Here is a 17,958-nt window from a genome sequence, read left to right as displayed (position 1 = left end):
TAACACTTTAGCATACACTATGTTGAGTGATAGTAGGCTCCATGCTAACACTTTAACATATCAACATCCAAAGAAAGAAGAGTGACCTGTTAGTAATAATAGCTGTGATTGTTTTTTATTATAGCCTGTAGAGTAATCAATTTTAAAAAACGAAACATCATTAAGTCGATACAGCTGATGTAGCCGGGTTTATTTTTGGAACCATTTCAGATGAGCCAGCATGTATTCATCCACTGCACAGTCTCCCATCACCCACCACCTTCACTTCTGATGGAAACAGGGAAAATAGTCCCTGCTAGTATGTTATTTTTCTAGCATATTTCCTGTAAATTTGACTAATCTTCAACACAAAACTGCCAGATTTAGCCACATGTCACTTGAGATCACTTAGCAGTTAGCTTTATCGCTACTTCAAATTCTCATTTTTTAGATAATGTCACTCAACAGAGTTTATGCTAAAGTGTTAGCATGAAGCACCACAGCCAACGATCTACCGGGGACACTTGGATGATTTTGATGGCTATGTTCTCATCAGTTAAGTTAACCAACGGGACAATCTACCAAAAACTTGATGTATTCCTTTAACATGAAGGGGGTAAACAAGGTAATGGCACAGCTGTGCAAATGGCCTCAGAGCTGCATGGCGATCGAGATGGAATAGTGAAAATGTATCTTACTTATCATTCACCGTGTGCGATTTTTTAGGAGTGAGTTGTGCTATTCAACAGACACTGTAGAGCCGACAGCGTCACCTTAGTAGAAACTATCAAACTATTATCTGCACTGACTCGCAAGTATCTGCAGTGAATTTAGGACGACACTAACTGGTATGAAGTTACTTTTGATAAGTGATGTGCCGGCGCAACAAAAACTGCTTTTATTGGGACGGAACGGTCTGTCAAAAATGATCAAATCTGTATAAAAATCTCTCATAGGAGAACAAACAAATCCCAAGAATGGACTGCGACCACAGGTAGAAAGAAAAAGAAAACAGCGGTTGCAGTTCATTCTTGGGAGCTGCTGTGTTTCTAATGTGGGGTTTTTATGATGGCATGAAGTTAAATCAGGAAAAACGTTTTCTGTAGGCCGGTACGGATGCTTTGACTGCTGCTTACTCGGAGCAGAATACCGGTGTCATTTAGCGGACGACAGGACGGGTGTCGCTTTGGCTTTTCAGCGTTTGGACCCGACCGGACCGCTCACACACTGTGCTTAGTTACGTCAACATCTAGAGAGATGACATTCAAATTCCAAACGGTAAAAAAGAAATTTAACAAAGAACTTTTCCTTCTTTTTTTTCTCTTAAAGAACTGTACAAGATTTTAAAAAATCAATAATTAGTTATACATATTTATATGACAACATTGTTTACTTAATATTACCATAAAGAAATACAAGTTTTGTCTTTTAAATTTGTCTTTTTTTTTCAGATTCTGAATGCAGTATCCCTTTTCAGAGCGCTGTGGCTATGCTGAAGACGCTTGCTGTAGCTCAATGCATTTCTAAACAGTAAACTTATAACCCAATGTGATGTTAAATTGAACAGTAGCAGTATCTCTATCCTTGCACATCACATCCAAATTGTGAGGAATATGAATGCAGGTTTAACTTTGTTCTCAGCTACATAATAGCATAATCTCCCAGCCACACAGCTAACTGGCTATAACTCGGCAATAGCAATGTCTGACCACAAGGTGGAGCTGAATCAATGAATTCAGCTTTCTTATCATGAGGTTTGAGATATCTAGCTCAGCCAACAGCGTGAATGAAAACCTCTGAACCATCAAATCAACTCCATGACGCTTTCCTCTCACCTGTTCATCACCTGTGGAGCAGAGCAGGTCACAAGACACATTTTAGTCCAATCAAACTTAGAGACAAGTGATTGACAGGTGGCTGATCCAGTGGACGGTATGTAGAGGACAGAGGAGGCGGTGGAACAGAAGCCCCGCCTGCTTTTATTTCCTCATCTTTTCAGCCATTCACAGCCCAGGAAGCCGTTAAGCCCCGCCCTCGCCCTCCTCTACACCGACTGGAAAAGGAATACTGCATTACTCTGCTGCTTGTTTTCTTCAGCTTGTTCCTCAGCTCTAGTGTGCATCCTGCAGGGGAAAGTGCATCCTCCAGCAGGTGTTTGGGGGGGTGGGGGTGGGGGGTCGTCTAGGCGGGGCCTTCCTTGGGGGAGGAGGGGGTCTGGGACTGGGAGCCGGAGGAGGAGGAGGAGGAGGAGGTGGAGCTCTTCAGCGAGCCCAGGGTCTTACTGAACCAGGAGTTCTTGGCCGCCTGGATCTCGTTCATCAGGACTCCTCTCTGATGTTCCAGCTCCTGAAGAGAGGAGAGGAGAGAGGAGAGAGGAGAGAGGAGAGGATAGGAGAAAGGAGGAGAAGAGAGGATAGAGGAGAGAGGAGGATAGGAGAGGAGAGGAGAGAGGAGAGGAGAAGAGAGGATAGAGGAGAGAGGAGAGAGGAGAGAAGAGAGGAGAGGAGAGGAGAGGAGAGGAGAGGAGAGAGGAGAGGAGAGAGGAGGAGAGAGGAGAGGAGAAGAGAGGATAGAGGAGAGAGGAGAGAGGAGAAGAGAGGAGGAGAGGAGAGAGGAGAGAAGAGAGGAGAGGAGAGAGAAGAGAGGAGGAGAGGAGAGAGGAGAGGAGAGCAGGAGAGAGAGGAGAGAGGAGAGTCAGAGGCAAATTATTGGCAAATGTTACATAATATTCAAATGTTCCTAGAGATACTGACCTGAATCCTGCTAGTGGTTATTATTAATATTAATAATATTTCCTAGTGATACTCCTACTGATCTGGATCTTGTTATTGTCATTATTAATAATATTTAACTTGGCAGTAGTTACGAGTATGATTATGATTATTATTCCTAGTGATACTGACCTGGATCTTGCTAGTTATTATTATTATTCTGAATATTATGCTGGTGCTGCTGGATCCTGCTAGCAGTTATTATTATTGTTCTGAATATTATCTGGATCCTGCTAGCAGTTATTATTATTGTTCTGAATATTATCTGGATCCTGCTAGCAGTTATTATTATTATTGTTCTGAATATTATCTGGATCCTGCTAGCAGTTATTATTATTATTGTTCTGAATATTATCTGGATCCTGCTAGCAGTTATTATTATTATTGTTCTGAATATTATCTGGATCCTGCTAGCAGTTATTATTATTATTCTGAATATTATCTGGTGCTGCTGACCTGGATCCTGCTAGCAGTTATTATTATTATTGTTCTGAATATTATCTGGATCCTGCTAGCAGTTATTATTATTATTGTTCTGAATATTATCTGGATCCTGCTAGCAGTTATTATTATTATTGTTCTGAATATTATCTGGATCCTGCTAGCAGTTATTATTATTGTTCTGAATATTATCTGGATCCTGCTAGCAGTTATTATTATTATTGTTCTGAATATTATCTGGATCCTGCTAGCAGTTATTATTATTATTCTGAATATGATCTGGTGCTGCTGACCTGGATGCGGCACTTGGCCTCCACCAGCTGCAGCTTGGTCTGGGCCAGCTCCAGCTCCAGCTCCCTCAGCTGCTCCTGCAGCCCGTCCTTCTCCTCGTCCAGCGGCCCGGCGTCCGGATTCTCCCTGCTGGGGGACGCCGCCTGGAGGGACCCCTGGGTGCTGAACACCCCCCTGCAGCGCTCACAGCCCAGCACCTTACTCTGCACACACACACACACACACACACACACAAGCATGCATGTGTGAGTATCGGCACTTAAGCTACCGATAGCTGATATTTAGTGGTGATACTCAATATCTTCAAATTCAACATTTTCATGTACATTTTATTTTTTTTTAATCCAGTGTTTCCTCCAGAATGTTCTACTTGTCAGGGTGGAAAAGCCTCTGAAACATTTAGACCACCATGGGACACTAAAACTGAAACTACCAAACTAGCAACTAACGATTATTGATTATCATTATTGATTACCTATCGATTATCTTTTCAATTAATCGATTAATAATTTAGTCTATAAAATGTGAAAAATAATGACAAATGGCCATCACAAGTTACAGAGGCCAAAGTGATTCTTCAAATTTCTTCCTCAGTCTGACCAGCAGCCAAAAAAACCAAAGCATTCATTTTATAATGAGATGAAACTTAATCAAAATTATAATCTATTAATTTTCTGTCGATCTAGTAATCAATTAAACAATTATTCGACTAATAGTTTCAGCACTAATCAATCAACTAATAAATAAACCCAGACTAATGAAATTCATTCAGGCAGGATGAGGATTTACAGACTGACTGCTGATCCATCCTGTCAGAGGTGGACGACACTGACTGGCTGATAGTTTTTTAATAAAAGGTCAATATTGGCTCAATATGTCGGCAAACCCACATCTGTCTCACTCAGACACACAGACTCCTCAGTGTGCCACACAGACAGCAACATGTTTGACCTGCCTGCAAACAGAACAGCTTCCTTCATTTTCAGCCTCAGCAGACTGAACTCTTTCAGTGTTAATGCTGCTCTGATGCTGCAGGTGGCGCTGCTGCTCCAGTCCAAACTACAACTACCATACTGCTGCAGACTGCCTTTTTCTGTTCTGTGTTTTAAAGGTCAAAGTCTTCACCAGGGTTTTGATTATATATCAACAGAAATCACCCAAAAATTATTTTAAATCATATATACAAGTTCACCTCTGTACCAGCAGTACTTCTGTCAGGAGGACAGGAGCGAAACTTTCATATTTCTGAGTTTCACGACTCAGTAAATCCTCTTCAGCTCTGCAGGGCAGTGATTAATTCCTTATTTTAAGGATTATAAAACTGGGTTCCAAAAAACTCAAATACTTAAACTGCCCGCAGGTCAAATCAGTCAATCAACACAGTCTGTTTCAGTGGTGGAAAGCATGAGAGTCTGCAGGTTTTCGTTCAAACCAAACCAAACCAAACCAAACCAAACCAAACCAAACCAAACCAAACCAAACCAAACCAAACCAAACCAAACCAAACCAAACCAAACCAAACCAAACCAAACCAAACCAAACCAAACCAAACCAAACCAAACCAAACCAAACCAAACCCTGCAGCTCAACTGTTCACTTCCTCCTGTCTGGTTGAGACTCGGCTAACTGGTGAATTCAGCTGCTGGAGAGTTCGGTTGGAATGAAAACCTGCAGACCGTCGGGCCTCGATGAAACACGGTTGCTGACCGCTGATCTGTTTCATCAAGATGTTGAAAGAAACACTAGAGGATCATCAGGCCGGTTTACAGCAGATTCATCCATCCTGACGGTGGGAGGGGAACTCCAATCTGAAGCTGGTCGGCAAAGATTATCTGCAGGATCCTGAAAAAGCCCTGTGGTATCTGGACATCACAGACCGACAACAGCCAATGAGAGCCCAGTTTACAGTAAGGTGAGGCAGGAGTGTTACAGTAGAGCCGTCGTAGATAGCTGTTTGAAGCTGACATTTTGTTTGAATTCAGCAAGTAATACCATGTTAGGTGAACAGGAATGAGTAAGGTAATATATCAGAATGTCAGGAATATTGATAGCACCATCATCTGCTATTTTAAAGTTTGTGGCCAAATGTATTTATATATATAAATATATAAATTTTAATTTATATATTTTGACAAACCCCGTTTGGGTTCATTGTTAGCAGCAAGAGGCAACAGAGCTGTTTCAACTGACAGCTGACTGGAGACAAGAGCTGCAGGGAGGAAGAGACTCATTACATACAGGTACAACATTAAAGAACTTATCCTTTAAGTATGTGATGTCCCATCCTGTCTAATCATCTGGTGTGAGCAGATTTACAGCTGAGAGACAAAACCATCTGTGGAATCTGTGTGTGTGTGTGTGTGTGTGACGCAGTGTGTTTCCAGCCTGAACAGTGTGTGTGACGCAGTGTGTCTCCAGCCTGAACAGTGTGTGTGACGCAGTGTGTCTCCAGCCTGAACAGTGTGTGTGACGCAGTGTGTGTGTCTCCAGCCTGAACAGTGTGTGTGACGCAGTGTGTCTCCAGCCTGAACAGTGTGTGTGACGCAGTGTGTCTCCAGCCTGAACAGTGTGTGTGACGCAGTGTGTGTGTCTCCAGCCTGAACAGTGTGTGTGACGCAGTGTGTCTCCAGCCTGAACAGTGTGTGTGACGCAGTGTGTTTCCGGCCTGAACAGTGTGTGTGACGCAGTGTGTTTCCGGCCTGAACAGTGTGTGTGACGCAGTGTGTTTCCGGCCTGAACAGTGTGTGTGACGCAGTGTGTTTCCGGCCTGAACAGTGTGTGTGACGCAGTGTGTTTCCAGCCTGAACAGTGTGTGTGACGCAGTGTTTCCAGCCTGAACAGTGTGTGTGACGCAGTGTGTTTCCAGCCTGAACAGTGTGTGTGACGCAGTGTGTTTCCAGCCTGAACAGTGTGTGTGACGCAGTGTTTCCAGCCTGAACAGTGTGTGTGACGCAGTGTGTTTCCAGCCTGAACAGTGTGTGTGACGGAGTGTGTCTCCAGCCTGAACAGTGTGTGTGACGCAGTGTGTTTCCAGCCTGAACAGTGTGTGTGACGCAGTGTGTTTCCAGCCTGAACGGTGTGTGTGACACAGTGTGTTTCCAGCCTGAACAGTGTGTGTGACGCAGTGTGTCTCCAGCCTGAACAGTGTGTGTGACGCAGTGTTTCCAGCCTGAACAGTGTGTGTGACGCAGTGTGTCTCCAGCCTGAACAGTGTGTGTGACGCAGTGTGTTTCCAGCCTGAACAGTGTGTGTGACGCAGTGTGTGTGTCTCCAGCCTGAACAGTGTGTGTGACGCAGTGTGTGTGTCTCCAGTCTGAACAGTGTGTGTGACGCAGTGTGTTTCCAGCCTGAACAGTGTGTGTGACGCAGTGTGTCTCCAGCCTGAACAGTGTGTGTGACGCAGTGTGTTTCCAGTCTCAACAGTGTGCGTGACGCAGTGTGTCTCCAGCCTGAACAGTGTGTGTGACGCAGTGTGTCTCCAGCCTGAACAGTGTGTGTGACGCAGTGTGTTTCCAGCCTGAACAGTGTGTGTGACACAGTGTGTCTCCAGCCTGAACAGTGTGTGTGACGCAGTGTGTTTCCAGCCTGAACGGTGTGTGTGACGCAGTGTGTCTCCAGCCTGAACAGTGTGTGTGTGACGCAGTGTGTTTCCAGCCTGAACAGTGTGTGTGACGCAGTGTGTCTCCAGCCTGAACAGTGTGTGTGACGCAGTGTGTTTCCAGCCTGAACAGTGTGTGTGACGCAGTGTGTCTCCAGCCTGAACAGTGTGTGTGACGCAGTGTGTCTCCAGCCTGAACAGTGTGTGTGACGCAGTGTGTCTCCAGCCTGAACAGTGTGTGTGACGCAGTGTGTTTCCAGCCTGAACAGTGTGTGTGACGCAGTGTGTTTCCAGCCTCAACAGTGTGTGTGACGCAGTGTGTCTCCAGCCTGAACAGTGTGTGTGACGCAGTGTGTTTCCAGCCTGAACAGTGTGTGTGACGCAGTGTGTCTCCAGCCTGAACAGTGTGTGTGACGCAGTGTGTGTGTTTCCAGCCTGAACAGTGTGTGTGACGCAGTGTGTCTCCAGCCTGAACAGTGTGTGTGACGCAGTGTGTCTCCAGCCTGAACAGTGTGTGTGACGCAGTGTGTTTCCAGCCTGAACAGTGTGTGTGACACAGTGTGTCTCCAGCCTGAACAGTGTGTGTGACGCAGTGTGTTTCCAGCCTGAACGGTGTGTGTGACGCAGTGTGTCTCCAGCCTGAACAGTGTGTGTGTGACGCAGTGTGTTTCCAGCCTGAACAGTGTGTGTGACGCAGTGTGTGTGTCTCCAGCCTGAACAGTGTGTGTGACGCAGTGTGTTTCCAGCCTGAACAGTGTGTGTGACGCAGTGTGTTTCCAGCCTGAACAGTGTGTGTGACGCAGTGTGTTTCCAGCCTGAACAGTGTGTGTGACGCAGTGTCTCCAGCCTGAACAGTGTGTGTGACACAGTGTCTCCAGCCTGAACAGTGTGTGTGACACAGTGTGTCTCCAGCCTGAACAGTGTGTGTGACACAGTGTGTTTCCAGCCTGAACGGTGTGTGTGACGCAGTGTGTCTCCAGCCTGAACAGTGTGTGTGTGACGCAGTGTGTTTCCAGCCTGAACAGTGTGTGTGACGCAGTGTGTTTCCAGCCTGAACAGTGTGTGTGACGCAGTGTCTCCAGCCTGAACAGTGTGTGTGACGCAGTGTGTGTGACGCAGTGTGTCTCCAGCCTGAACGGTGTGTGTGACGCAGTGTGTTTCCAGCCTGAACAGTGTGTGTGACGCAGTGTCTCCAGCCTGAACAGTGTGTGTGACGCAGTGTGTGTGACGCAGTGTGTCTCCAGCCTGAACGGTGTGTGTGACGCAGTGTGTTTCCAGCCTGAACAGTGTGTGTGACGCAGTGTGTTTCCAGCCTGAACAGTGTGTGTGACGCAGTGTGTGTGTGTTTCCAGCCTGAACAGTGTGTGTGACGCAGTGTGTGTGTTTCCAGCCTGAACAGTGTGTGTGACGCAGTGTGTGTGTCTCCAGCCTGAACAGTGTGTGTGACGCAGTGTGTGTGTCTCCAGCCTGAACAGTGTGTGTGACGCAGTGTGTTTCCAGCCTGAACAGTGTGTGTGACGCAGTGTGTCTCCAGCCTGAACAGTGTGTGTGACGCAGTGTCTCCAGCCTGAACAGTGTGTGTGACGCAGTGTGTGTGTTTCCAGCCTGAACAGTGTGTGTGACGCAGTGTGTCTCCAGCCTGAACAGTGTGTGTGACGCAGTGTGTGTGTTTCCAGCCTGAACAGTGTGTGTGACGCAGTGTGTGTGTTTCCAGCCTGAACAGTGTGTGTGACGCAGTGTGTTTCCAGCGGCTGTGCAGAGTGTGTGATCTCACCCTGACGATGTCCAGCTCCTCTTTCGTCGCCGCCTGCTGTTTCTCCAGCCTGGTGCTCAGCTGGGAGCAGATCTGAAACACACAGAACACACACATTACATTCAGACACTACAGTAAGAGACACGTTAGGAGATTTTTCTAACCTTTATTCCTCCAGGGAAACTCAACGGAGCACCATGATCTTTTCCAGCAAAAACCTTCAAACAGCTCCACTCATTCAAATCAACCAAAAATGGGTCTTTACTAATAAAACTAATAACTAATCAAATCAACTTGATGAAGATAAGATGAACTTTATTGAAATTGCCTCATTGTAGCAGCGAAGAACAGAGGTGCAGGTTGGAGAAGGAAGAAAAAGTACTGAAGGATATGAATAAAATGGTAATAAAGGATAGAAATAAAAGTACAATAAAATAATAGTAAATTGTCTTTGTGCTGCTGATAAAGACTTTTAACTGGCTGGAATTAAACTGTCACTGTGATTACAACTGACAGGTTAATAATAATAGCAATAACGCTAATAATAAAACTATTACAGCTACTACTAAACTAGCAATAATAATCTTAATTCATAGAGAACATGTCAAAACAGTTACAAAGTGTTTTACATGATAAATAAAAATGTGAATGATAAATATAGAAGAAACAAGTTAAATATAAAAAGGGGATTCACAGAAGTTTGCAGTTTACAGATTTGAAAATATACAGTCAAAGACACAGGATGTGCAAATGTCCACTGTTGGTTAAAATGTTCCTCATGTCCTCATTTACAATACTGTGGAAGGATTTAAGGTCAAAGTCCTACCTGTTTGTACTCAGCTATAATGGCCGTGGTTTTCTTGATCTCCGACTCGGCTTTCTCCAGCTCCCTCCTGAACACTTCCTTCAGCTGGAGGGAGCAGAGCAGACGATGCATGTTAACGGATTAAACCCAAAGCAGCCAGGAGGATGTGCTGAGAAATATCTTTATCAACACAATAACACCATAAACACAGTATCATTCTACACAGATGCAAACGTCAGGGCGATAAAATAACATCAGCAGAAGTCACTCGTTCCCTGCGCAGGCTTTTTAAATGAACATGTAACTGTGGTTTGATATTTTACTGCCTAAATCTACAAGAGTTCAGTCACCTAATCAATATTGGCCACTCTGGGGAGCCGTAGTCACCACCGCTCACTGACTTCCATTTTGACCATTTAATCTAAATATTGCACTTCTACCACATACACAACCAAGGCCAAGCTGCTCCAGGTGGTTTCAGTAAAAGCCGGGTGGAGTTTTAGTGAAATATGACTTTAAAGGTACGTTAAATAAGATTTTATTACTGCTCAAATATAAATATAAATATAGCACAAAACACTAAATATTTCTGTTGGATCTCTGCTCTAATTAGCCAGTTTACTCATTCTATTGTGAAAATGTGATTTTGTTGATTCCTTTTTGTTTTCTCTCTCAAGCTGTGTATTTTATTTACAATTACTATGTATATATATTATTTTTTACCTCTGATTCACTGTTATTATAATTTTTCTTTTTCTTTCTGCACATGTACAAATTGCAGGAATATGTTTCAAACATACTGTATGCGTACTGTACGCGTTTATTTGTGTATGTCTGTTTATATGTGTATTTCTTTGTATGTATGTAATACATGCATGATCATTTGCATAATAAAAAAAAAAATCCAACTGTCCATATGTGCATTAGAGGCCACCTGTCGATGTTTATTGCACCTCATTGGTCGTTTGATAAAAGTGGGGTTAAAAGTTAATATGAATATACCAAACACCATGAAGCAGGCAGATTCAACTTTACAGGAGAATTTTACATCAGAAAAACTTAATTTAATGACCCCAATTGTCTAATATACCATTTTAAAGCTTTGAATGCAAAGATCATTGACAGCTGAGGCTCGTTAAGCTTGGCCTTAACGAGCTTAACGAGCTGCAGCAGGTAAACAGAGGGCTGATGGTACCTGAGCCGTCTCCTCCTCCTGCCGCCTCTTCTCCTCCTCCGTCTCCACCAGCCGCTGCTTCGTGTTCAGCAGCTCTTTGTTCAAAACATCAGCCTTGTCCTCCGCCTGGACACACACACACACACACACACACACACACACACACACACACACACACCACCCTTCATTAACTCTGACTTAACACACCTGTACTCTTCTAACCTTTATTTCTCCAGGGAGGGTTTTCTGAGCTCCATTCTCTTTTTCAGTGTGATCCCTCCCAGCTACAGGAAGACCTGAGCATTATGGGTAAAACACGCCATAAACACGCCATGAAGAATGTATTAAGGACGAGTTTCACCGCAGAAGAAATTCATTTCCTGCTCCAAATATCTAACCAATGGAGGACATGACGGCTTTGGTTGATAAATTCTGGTTTGCTTGAAATTTTGCCGTGTGAAATGTAACTGAACCACTTCACTGCAAAAAAAATCAATTAGTCAAAAGTCATTTAGTCCTAAAATCCTAATTTTCTTAAAACAAGTGAAAAAATCTGCCTATGGTTTGATAATTTCACTTGTTTCCAATGCAAATCAAGTGTCATTTTCTTGATAGAAGTGCAAGATTTTGACAAGTGAAACCACATTGGAAACAAGTGAAATCATGTCACCTCATTGGCAAATTAAGATCTTTAGGTCGCAGTGTGTGTTAATGCAGCAAATTGAAGACTTTCACCCCCAGAAACAAGGCAAACAGAGGGTCCTGCAGGTTTGAGGACGTCCTGCGGGGGGCGCTGTGCTGTGTTACCTGGTCCAGGTCGTTCCGCAGGGCGATCTTACTGGTCACCAGTTCGTGGGCCAGGTCGTCGTTCTCCTGCTCCAGACGCATACTGGCCTCCTGAAGACGACGGTTCTCCCTCTGGACGCACACACACACACACACACACACACACACACACACACACACACAGAGACACACACACACACTTGTCAAAAACTAAGGCTTAGGATTTTTTCTTTTAGATAAGGGGGTAAGAAAAGTTTAAGAAACTCAGAACATTTTTCCTTCTGGTAAAAACAGCAGCTTCTATTGTGTCTATTGTACTTTTTTATTTTAATTTATTTGTGCAGCCCTAAAAACCTAAAACAGCCTTCCTTCATTGCTTTCCTAATCTCTCTCTCTCTCTCTCTCTCTCTCTCTCACACACACACACACACACACTCCTGTTAAAGTCCCCATTGTAGACCATTAGCGCGGTCTCATGACTGCTAGTCTGCCTGTAAACAGTCTCACATGACGGCCACGCCTCCATGGGATGACACGGTTGTCACGGTTACGACGAGGGGTCACCTGACCCCAATATCCTGTCGCTCTGACGACGACGACGACCTCCTCTGACCCTAACTCACCTCACACACACACACACACACACACACACACACACACACACACACACACACACACACACACACACACGCTGTCCTCCTAATTCACGCCTGTACGTAAGACACTAGCAGCTCCTTTTTGTTCAGACTCTGGCGAACAGAAACCCAAACTCAAAACAGTGGAACAGAAGTAGCATAAGAAAAACAAAACTCTCCACTTAAGATCAAGGAGCATGAAGTAGAAAAAACTAAGAAGAAGAACAAATCCTGCTACTTTTGGAGGCTGATGGATATCTGAAAACATGTTTATTGGTAAAGAAAAACCAAACGAGAGCCTTGATCAGGATTACAAGACAAACACCACAGTGGAAGAAGCTGAGGAATGAGATGACGTCTTGTTAGTACAAAGTGGAAGTGTTAACGTGTTTAACTTGTTGGAACGCCCTCATCCAAAATGGAGAACGTAAAGTCAGCTGTCGCGGTGCTCCTTCTTCTTATTGTAAAATTATATTACTATCTCTTTCTGAAAGATCTCGAGAAACGAAGGAACCCGACGTCAGTGGATTCGCCGCCTGCGTCGACACACTTCCTCAATTCTTGATGCCAAGTGGGAGATTACGAAGCCGACAAAAACATTTCCATGTGTAGTTCTTGTAATCACCACTAGGAGGCCGATGTGAACGTTTTCTCCAGTCTGCAGCTCATATTTATGGTAAATCCCGTACAAAGTGAACGCAGCAAAAGCAACAACGGATCTTAAAGCTGCACTGCAACTTTGCACATTAACAGCTCTAAATGGTAGTGAGAGGTAAATGAAAAATTAGAACTTCGATACCCAGAAGTCCTGTGCGGTGCCGTCAGTAAACCGGTCTGTGATGCTTTACACCGAAGGAAACCAAAGAGACGAGAGAGGAAAAGATCTAACGCTGGTGAGTCCAGCTTTCTCTGCTGCTGTTCAGGAGACAGTTTGGATTAAAGGGAAGGTTCAGTGATTTTATAATCCTCTATCCTATTCATCACTAATTACGCCCCGTCTTACAATGTGCCCAAAGTTTTTACATTGGAGCTTGCGTTTCTGTGAAATCGGCAGCCACCTCCTGTTAGCATTTATTAGCAATGCTAGCACAAGTCAATGGGGTATGAAACATAACTCTTAAAATCACTCGCAAGTCATTCCATATACTTCCATAGCTGCAGTAATAGTAAGAATACGTAATAGAACTCGCTCAAAGCGCTTGAATGGGATTTTGAAAGCAATGGTTTCATACCCCATTGACTTGCACTAGCATGTCAATGGATGTAGCTCGGATGTAAATATGTTTTGAATGTTATAATAGAAGATATGGTTAGTGGGAAATAGGATAGACCCCTAAAATCACTGAACCTTCCCTTTAAGTTTCAATTCATCACTTCCTGTGGGCGGAGAAATGTCCGACACCAGAACTTCATTTGGGCAAATAGTGCGAATATATAACGTCTCAATGAATGCAGATGGGACGCTCTTCTCTGTAACCACCCAACTTTATGATTTAGGCTCATTAAACACCTGCATCTTTACATAAAAAAGAGTGTATCTATAAAGTAGCCAACTTAGTGAATTTACACCAATCAGAAAACAAGCCATATGTGAAAAATCAAAGCCTAAGAGCCAACAAAAAAGTTTAAACCGGCATATATTTATACCTACATTTAGGACCAAATACAATAAATCAATACAATACATTAAGGAATAGTAAAACACTCCATAAGCATTAGACCCTATAGAAAACCTTTCATGTTTAAAAGGTTAAATGTCTGTTACCTCGCTGCTGTCAGGACGCAGAACAGCGTCGACCCGTCCAGACTGTGGCAGGACAGACTGAACTGAAACACATGATCCTGACAGGAGTTTCCCTCTCTCTCCCTCTCTCTCTCTCTCTCTCTCTCTGTCACTTCCCTCTCTCTCTCAGTTGTTTTTATTTTGTATTCACATAACCAATGGAAAACAGAGAGGAAAGAGTGCAACCAGCACAGAAAACCACACATAGTCTTACAAATAGAAAAAGGACACAGAAAATACACACACCCATACAAAACTAACAAAAAACCCATAAAAACAGAAAAAAATACATAACATTAGCATTAACATAACTATATTCATAAGTCAATCCCCCCCCAAAAACTAATGACTGTACAATATACCCCTGTACCATTTTGAGGTTCTGGCACTTTACTTGAGTATTTCCATTCTGTGAGACTTTCTACTTTTCCTCCACTACATTTATCTGCCAGCTGGAGTTACTAGTTACTTTGCAGAATAAGGTTTTACACGCAAAACATACGATAAGCTCATAAAATATGTTGCATTAGAGTTTAAACTCCCCAACAGTATATGGAGCAGTTAGACGACAACATTAAAATACTTCTGACAGGTTAAGGCTTCAATAATTTAACTCTCTGACAGAATGACGACTTTTACTTTTCATACTTCAGTTCATTTTACTGCTAATACTTCTGTACTTTTACTGAAGTAAACTTCTGAATGCAGGACTTTTACTTTTAATGGAGTGTTCTTCCATTATGGTATTGCTACTTTTACTTCTGAGGAGTTTTTCCACCACTGTTTACAAGTAGCCACATTGGTGCATTTTATTTATGTTATTTATACTTTTACTTTTTTTCCTCTTCTCCCCTCTTGTTGATCTGGAGGTGTACCAAGTCTAAGAGAAAGCGTTTTATTTGGGATCAGGGGGAACCAGACCAGAGGACGACTGATCCAAACCCCCTCTGGTATTAAAACGCCGGATCCCATATCAACAAAAAATCCTCTTTCTCTCTTCCTGCTGTGTATAAAAGCCTTTCCCTGAGCAGCAGTCCTGGTCTGATGTCTTATCTTCTGTTAAAGCTTTCCTTCCTTCCTACAGTTCTGTCTGTACATCACAGCAGCATCACTGCTGCCTCCGCAAAAAACAGCCAACTGGAATTCTGCTGTGTGTTTTTTTATTTTTCCTACTTGAGCCGAACGTTTTCGTGGTTGTCTGTGTTCAGATCAGACTGGCCTTCAAATCACCTCTCAAAAAGGTCTTTTTTTATAATCTTTTTTTTATTTTTATCTTTTTATTAATCTTTTATCTTAATTATCTTATTTTCACTCAGTATTGCTATTTTTTGTGATGTTTCTATTTACTCCCTACTGAACGTTGTCTATTTTTTATCTTCTTATTTTTATTTTTTATTCTCATTTAAGAATCGAAACGTAAAACACGTGTTAACTTTTATCCAAAGTTTGCAAACAATATCAATTTAACTTGAACGGCTTCAAAAAAATGGTAAAAACGTCTGTGTGGCTGTGATACGCTCACACATCGGCACTTATAGCCAGAACTTTGTCACATACACATTTACTTGGTAACTGTGAATCTGAACCATTATCTAGTTTATATAATTTGGCTTTGTGCGGTAATGAAGTTCAGTTTTGATGTCAGAGGGAAGACAACTAAATAACTAAATGATCTGTCTCTTTCTCCCCTCCCCTCCCCCTCTCAGTCTTCCTACTGTCTTAATAAAGACAAAATACTAAAAGACATGGACTAACGAGTCTCCGGTCTCCTTTTGGGAAAAAAGAGAAAGACAGATTTCAACCAAGACGAAGAGAAAGCAGCAGCAAAGAATAAAATACGACATAAAGTAGAGCAATAGAAAGATGATGAAAGGTTTCTGAAGCTCTGTCCTGACAGTTTCAGCTTGTCTGAATCCCTAAATATCTGCCCCGCCTCGTCTGGTTTCACCTTCTGAACAATCTGACGAGATAAAGACAGTCAGCAGCTAAAACCTCAAACACCCAGGCAGCTTCGCCCAAAAATAAACTTTATTGATGTTCACATCGCCAACAAAATCATAAAAGTCAGCGCTGCCAAAGTCACATTAAAGGCCAGAACGCTGTGAGAAATATTAATAAAGGTACGGTTTGACACAAAACAAAGAATAGTATGCAAAATAGGAGAACAGTAATTCAACAGGCCTATAATTAGAAACACAGATAATTTCAGCAATAAAAGTAGCTGCTAAAAGTAGCTTGTTTTTTGCATCTTATGCCACAAAAGGACAGCTTTCCTTTCACAATCTTTTACAATCTCTGAGACTTCAGTCTCTTTCAGATGCGACACAGTCAGTATGATTTGAAAACTACAGGAGGCGAGGCTCTACTCTCATGAATACATAAGTCTGCACACTGTATACGACAGATAGGAGTATTTAACTCAGCAGCCCAGCAGGAGGCTAAAGCTGTGGTTCCCAAACTGGAGTCCGGGGACCTCCAGGGGTCCCTGAAGGGGTTCCAGGGGTTCTCCAACAAAACTTCACTGTCACTTCATTCATAATGTCTATTCTGATCCGAGGTTTGACTCCTGCAGTACAGACAGACAACAGAACTCTTCTCAGATGGGTTTCTGGGACAAAACCTTCATCAAATGGGTTCTGTGGTCCAAAGCGTCTCTACTGCGGAGGACCTTGATATTAAAGATCATGTCAAAGAAAACTACTTGGCAAAGCAATAAAAACAAGAGCAAAGGAGAGCGATAGAAGGAGAAGACAGAGGGAGAGAAAGACCTTTAAAAATTGTGTTTTTAATTTAATAGAGTTACTGTGCTTCAGTGTTTGCAGCAGGCTCCCTGGGCTTTACTTTGGTCTCTATTAACACATTAAAGTTACACAACTTTACCTCCGATTAGAGTCAGGATCCAGCATGCCTACTTAACCACTTCATGACAGCAGAGGTACAGTTACTCTAATCCTAAATCTGTGGAAAAGAACTGTGTGTGTGTGTGTGTGTGTGTGTGTGTGTGTGTGTGTGTGTGTGTGTGTGTGTGTGTCCCACCTGGTATCGGTCGATGGGGTCTTCCTGCTGCAGCTGGCTCTCTCTCAGCGTCTGGTATTCCTTCTCAAACTTCTTCAGCTTCTTGGTTGGAACCTGCAAACGTGTTCACATCTTTATTTCAACCTTCATTTACCCAGAAGCACCCGGTAAAACCACTGAGGGCCCGTTGCCTTGCTCAAGGGACCCTGAGCAGCCGGTAGCTGCTGAGGGAGAGAGAGAGAGCGTTCATTCAGCCAGTGGGATTCAAACCAGCAACCCTCCAACCACAAACTTGCTTCTGTCAACATTAGGCTGTGGATTTCATCAAGAGTGTAGTTTCACCTCAACACGGCGTGATTAAGGATTCGTTTTTGGCATCTCCATCTCAGACACACAAATCTGTCCACATTTCACCAGAGAGGTCAGAGGTCAAAGGTCAGAGGTCAGAGGTCAGCGGCAGGGAGGACCCGGTAACACTTTACAATAAGGGTACACTAAGTTAAGGGTTAGTTAATGCTTAATATGGGTTAGTTAATGCTTAATAAGCATTAACTAACCCTTAATTAACAGTTAACTAATGTGTAATTTACTAATGTGTTCATGCTAACTAAGGTATTAATTTATACATTATTTAATAGTTTATAAAGATGACTATTAAATAATGTATAGATTAATACCTTAGTCAACATGAACGCCATTAGTAAATGATTACCAGACACATTAGTTAACTGTTAATTAAGGGGTTAGTTAATGCTTATTAAGCATTAACTAACCCTTAATTAATGTACCCTTATTGTAAAGTGCTACCGAGGACCCTCTGGTCACAGGTTGGATGCTAGTCACCCCCGCTCCACATTTTAGGGATTTAGACTCTGACACTCTTAATTCAGCAGCTTCCAATGAAGTCAACAGTAGAATAAGCTTCAA

The 17,958-nt window shown here is 43.0% G+C and overlaps 1 protein-coding gene across 2 annotated transcripts in view; it reads right to left on the bottom strand.

Moving 5' to 3' along the window:
* Positions 1-203: 203 nt before the first annotated feature.
* Positions 204-17,958, bottom strand: part of rabgap1l (RAB GTPase activating protein 1-like) — a 167,370-nt gene continuing 149,615 nt past the window's right edge. For both annotated transcript variants that reach the window (XM_078285512.1, XM_078285513.1), the window contains 7 exons: positions 17,053-17,145; positions 11,620-11,730; positions 10,834-10,938; positions 9,660-9,743; positions 8,855-8,926; positions 3,485-3,685; positions 204-2,325 (listed from right to left, as the gene is read on the bottom strand). In XM_078285512.1, the coding sequence (XP_078141638.1) occupies positions 2,161-2,325; positions 3,485-3,685; positions 8,855-8,926; positions 9,660-9,743; positions 10,834-10,938; positions 11,620-11,730; positions 17,053-17,145 (831 nt within the window). In that variant the 3' untranslated portion in view covers positions 204-2,160. The remainder of the gene's footprint in view (positions 2,326-3,484; positions 3,686-8,854; positions 8,927-9,659; positions 9,744-10,833; positions 10,939-11,619; positions 11,731-17,052; positions 17,146-17,958) is intronic.

This window comes from Centroberyx gerrardi, chromosome 9 (assembly GCF_048128805.1).
Source record: "Centroberyx gerrardi isolate f3 chromosome 9, fCenGer3.hap1.cur.20231027, whole genome shotgun sequence".
NCBI classification, from domain to species: Eukaryota; Metazoa; Chordata; class Actinopteri; order Beryciformes; family Berycidae; genus Centroberyx; species Centroberyx gerrardi.
This window is presented reverse-complemented; position numbering and strand designations above follow the sequence as displayed.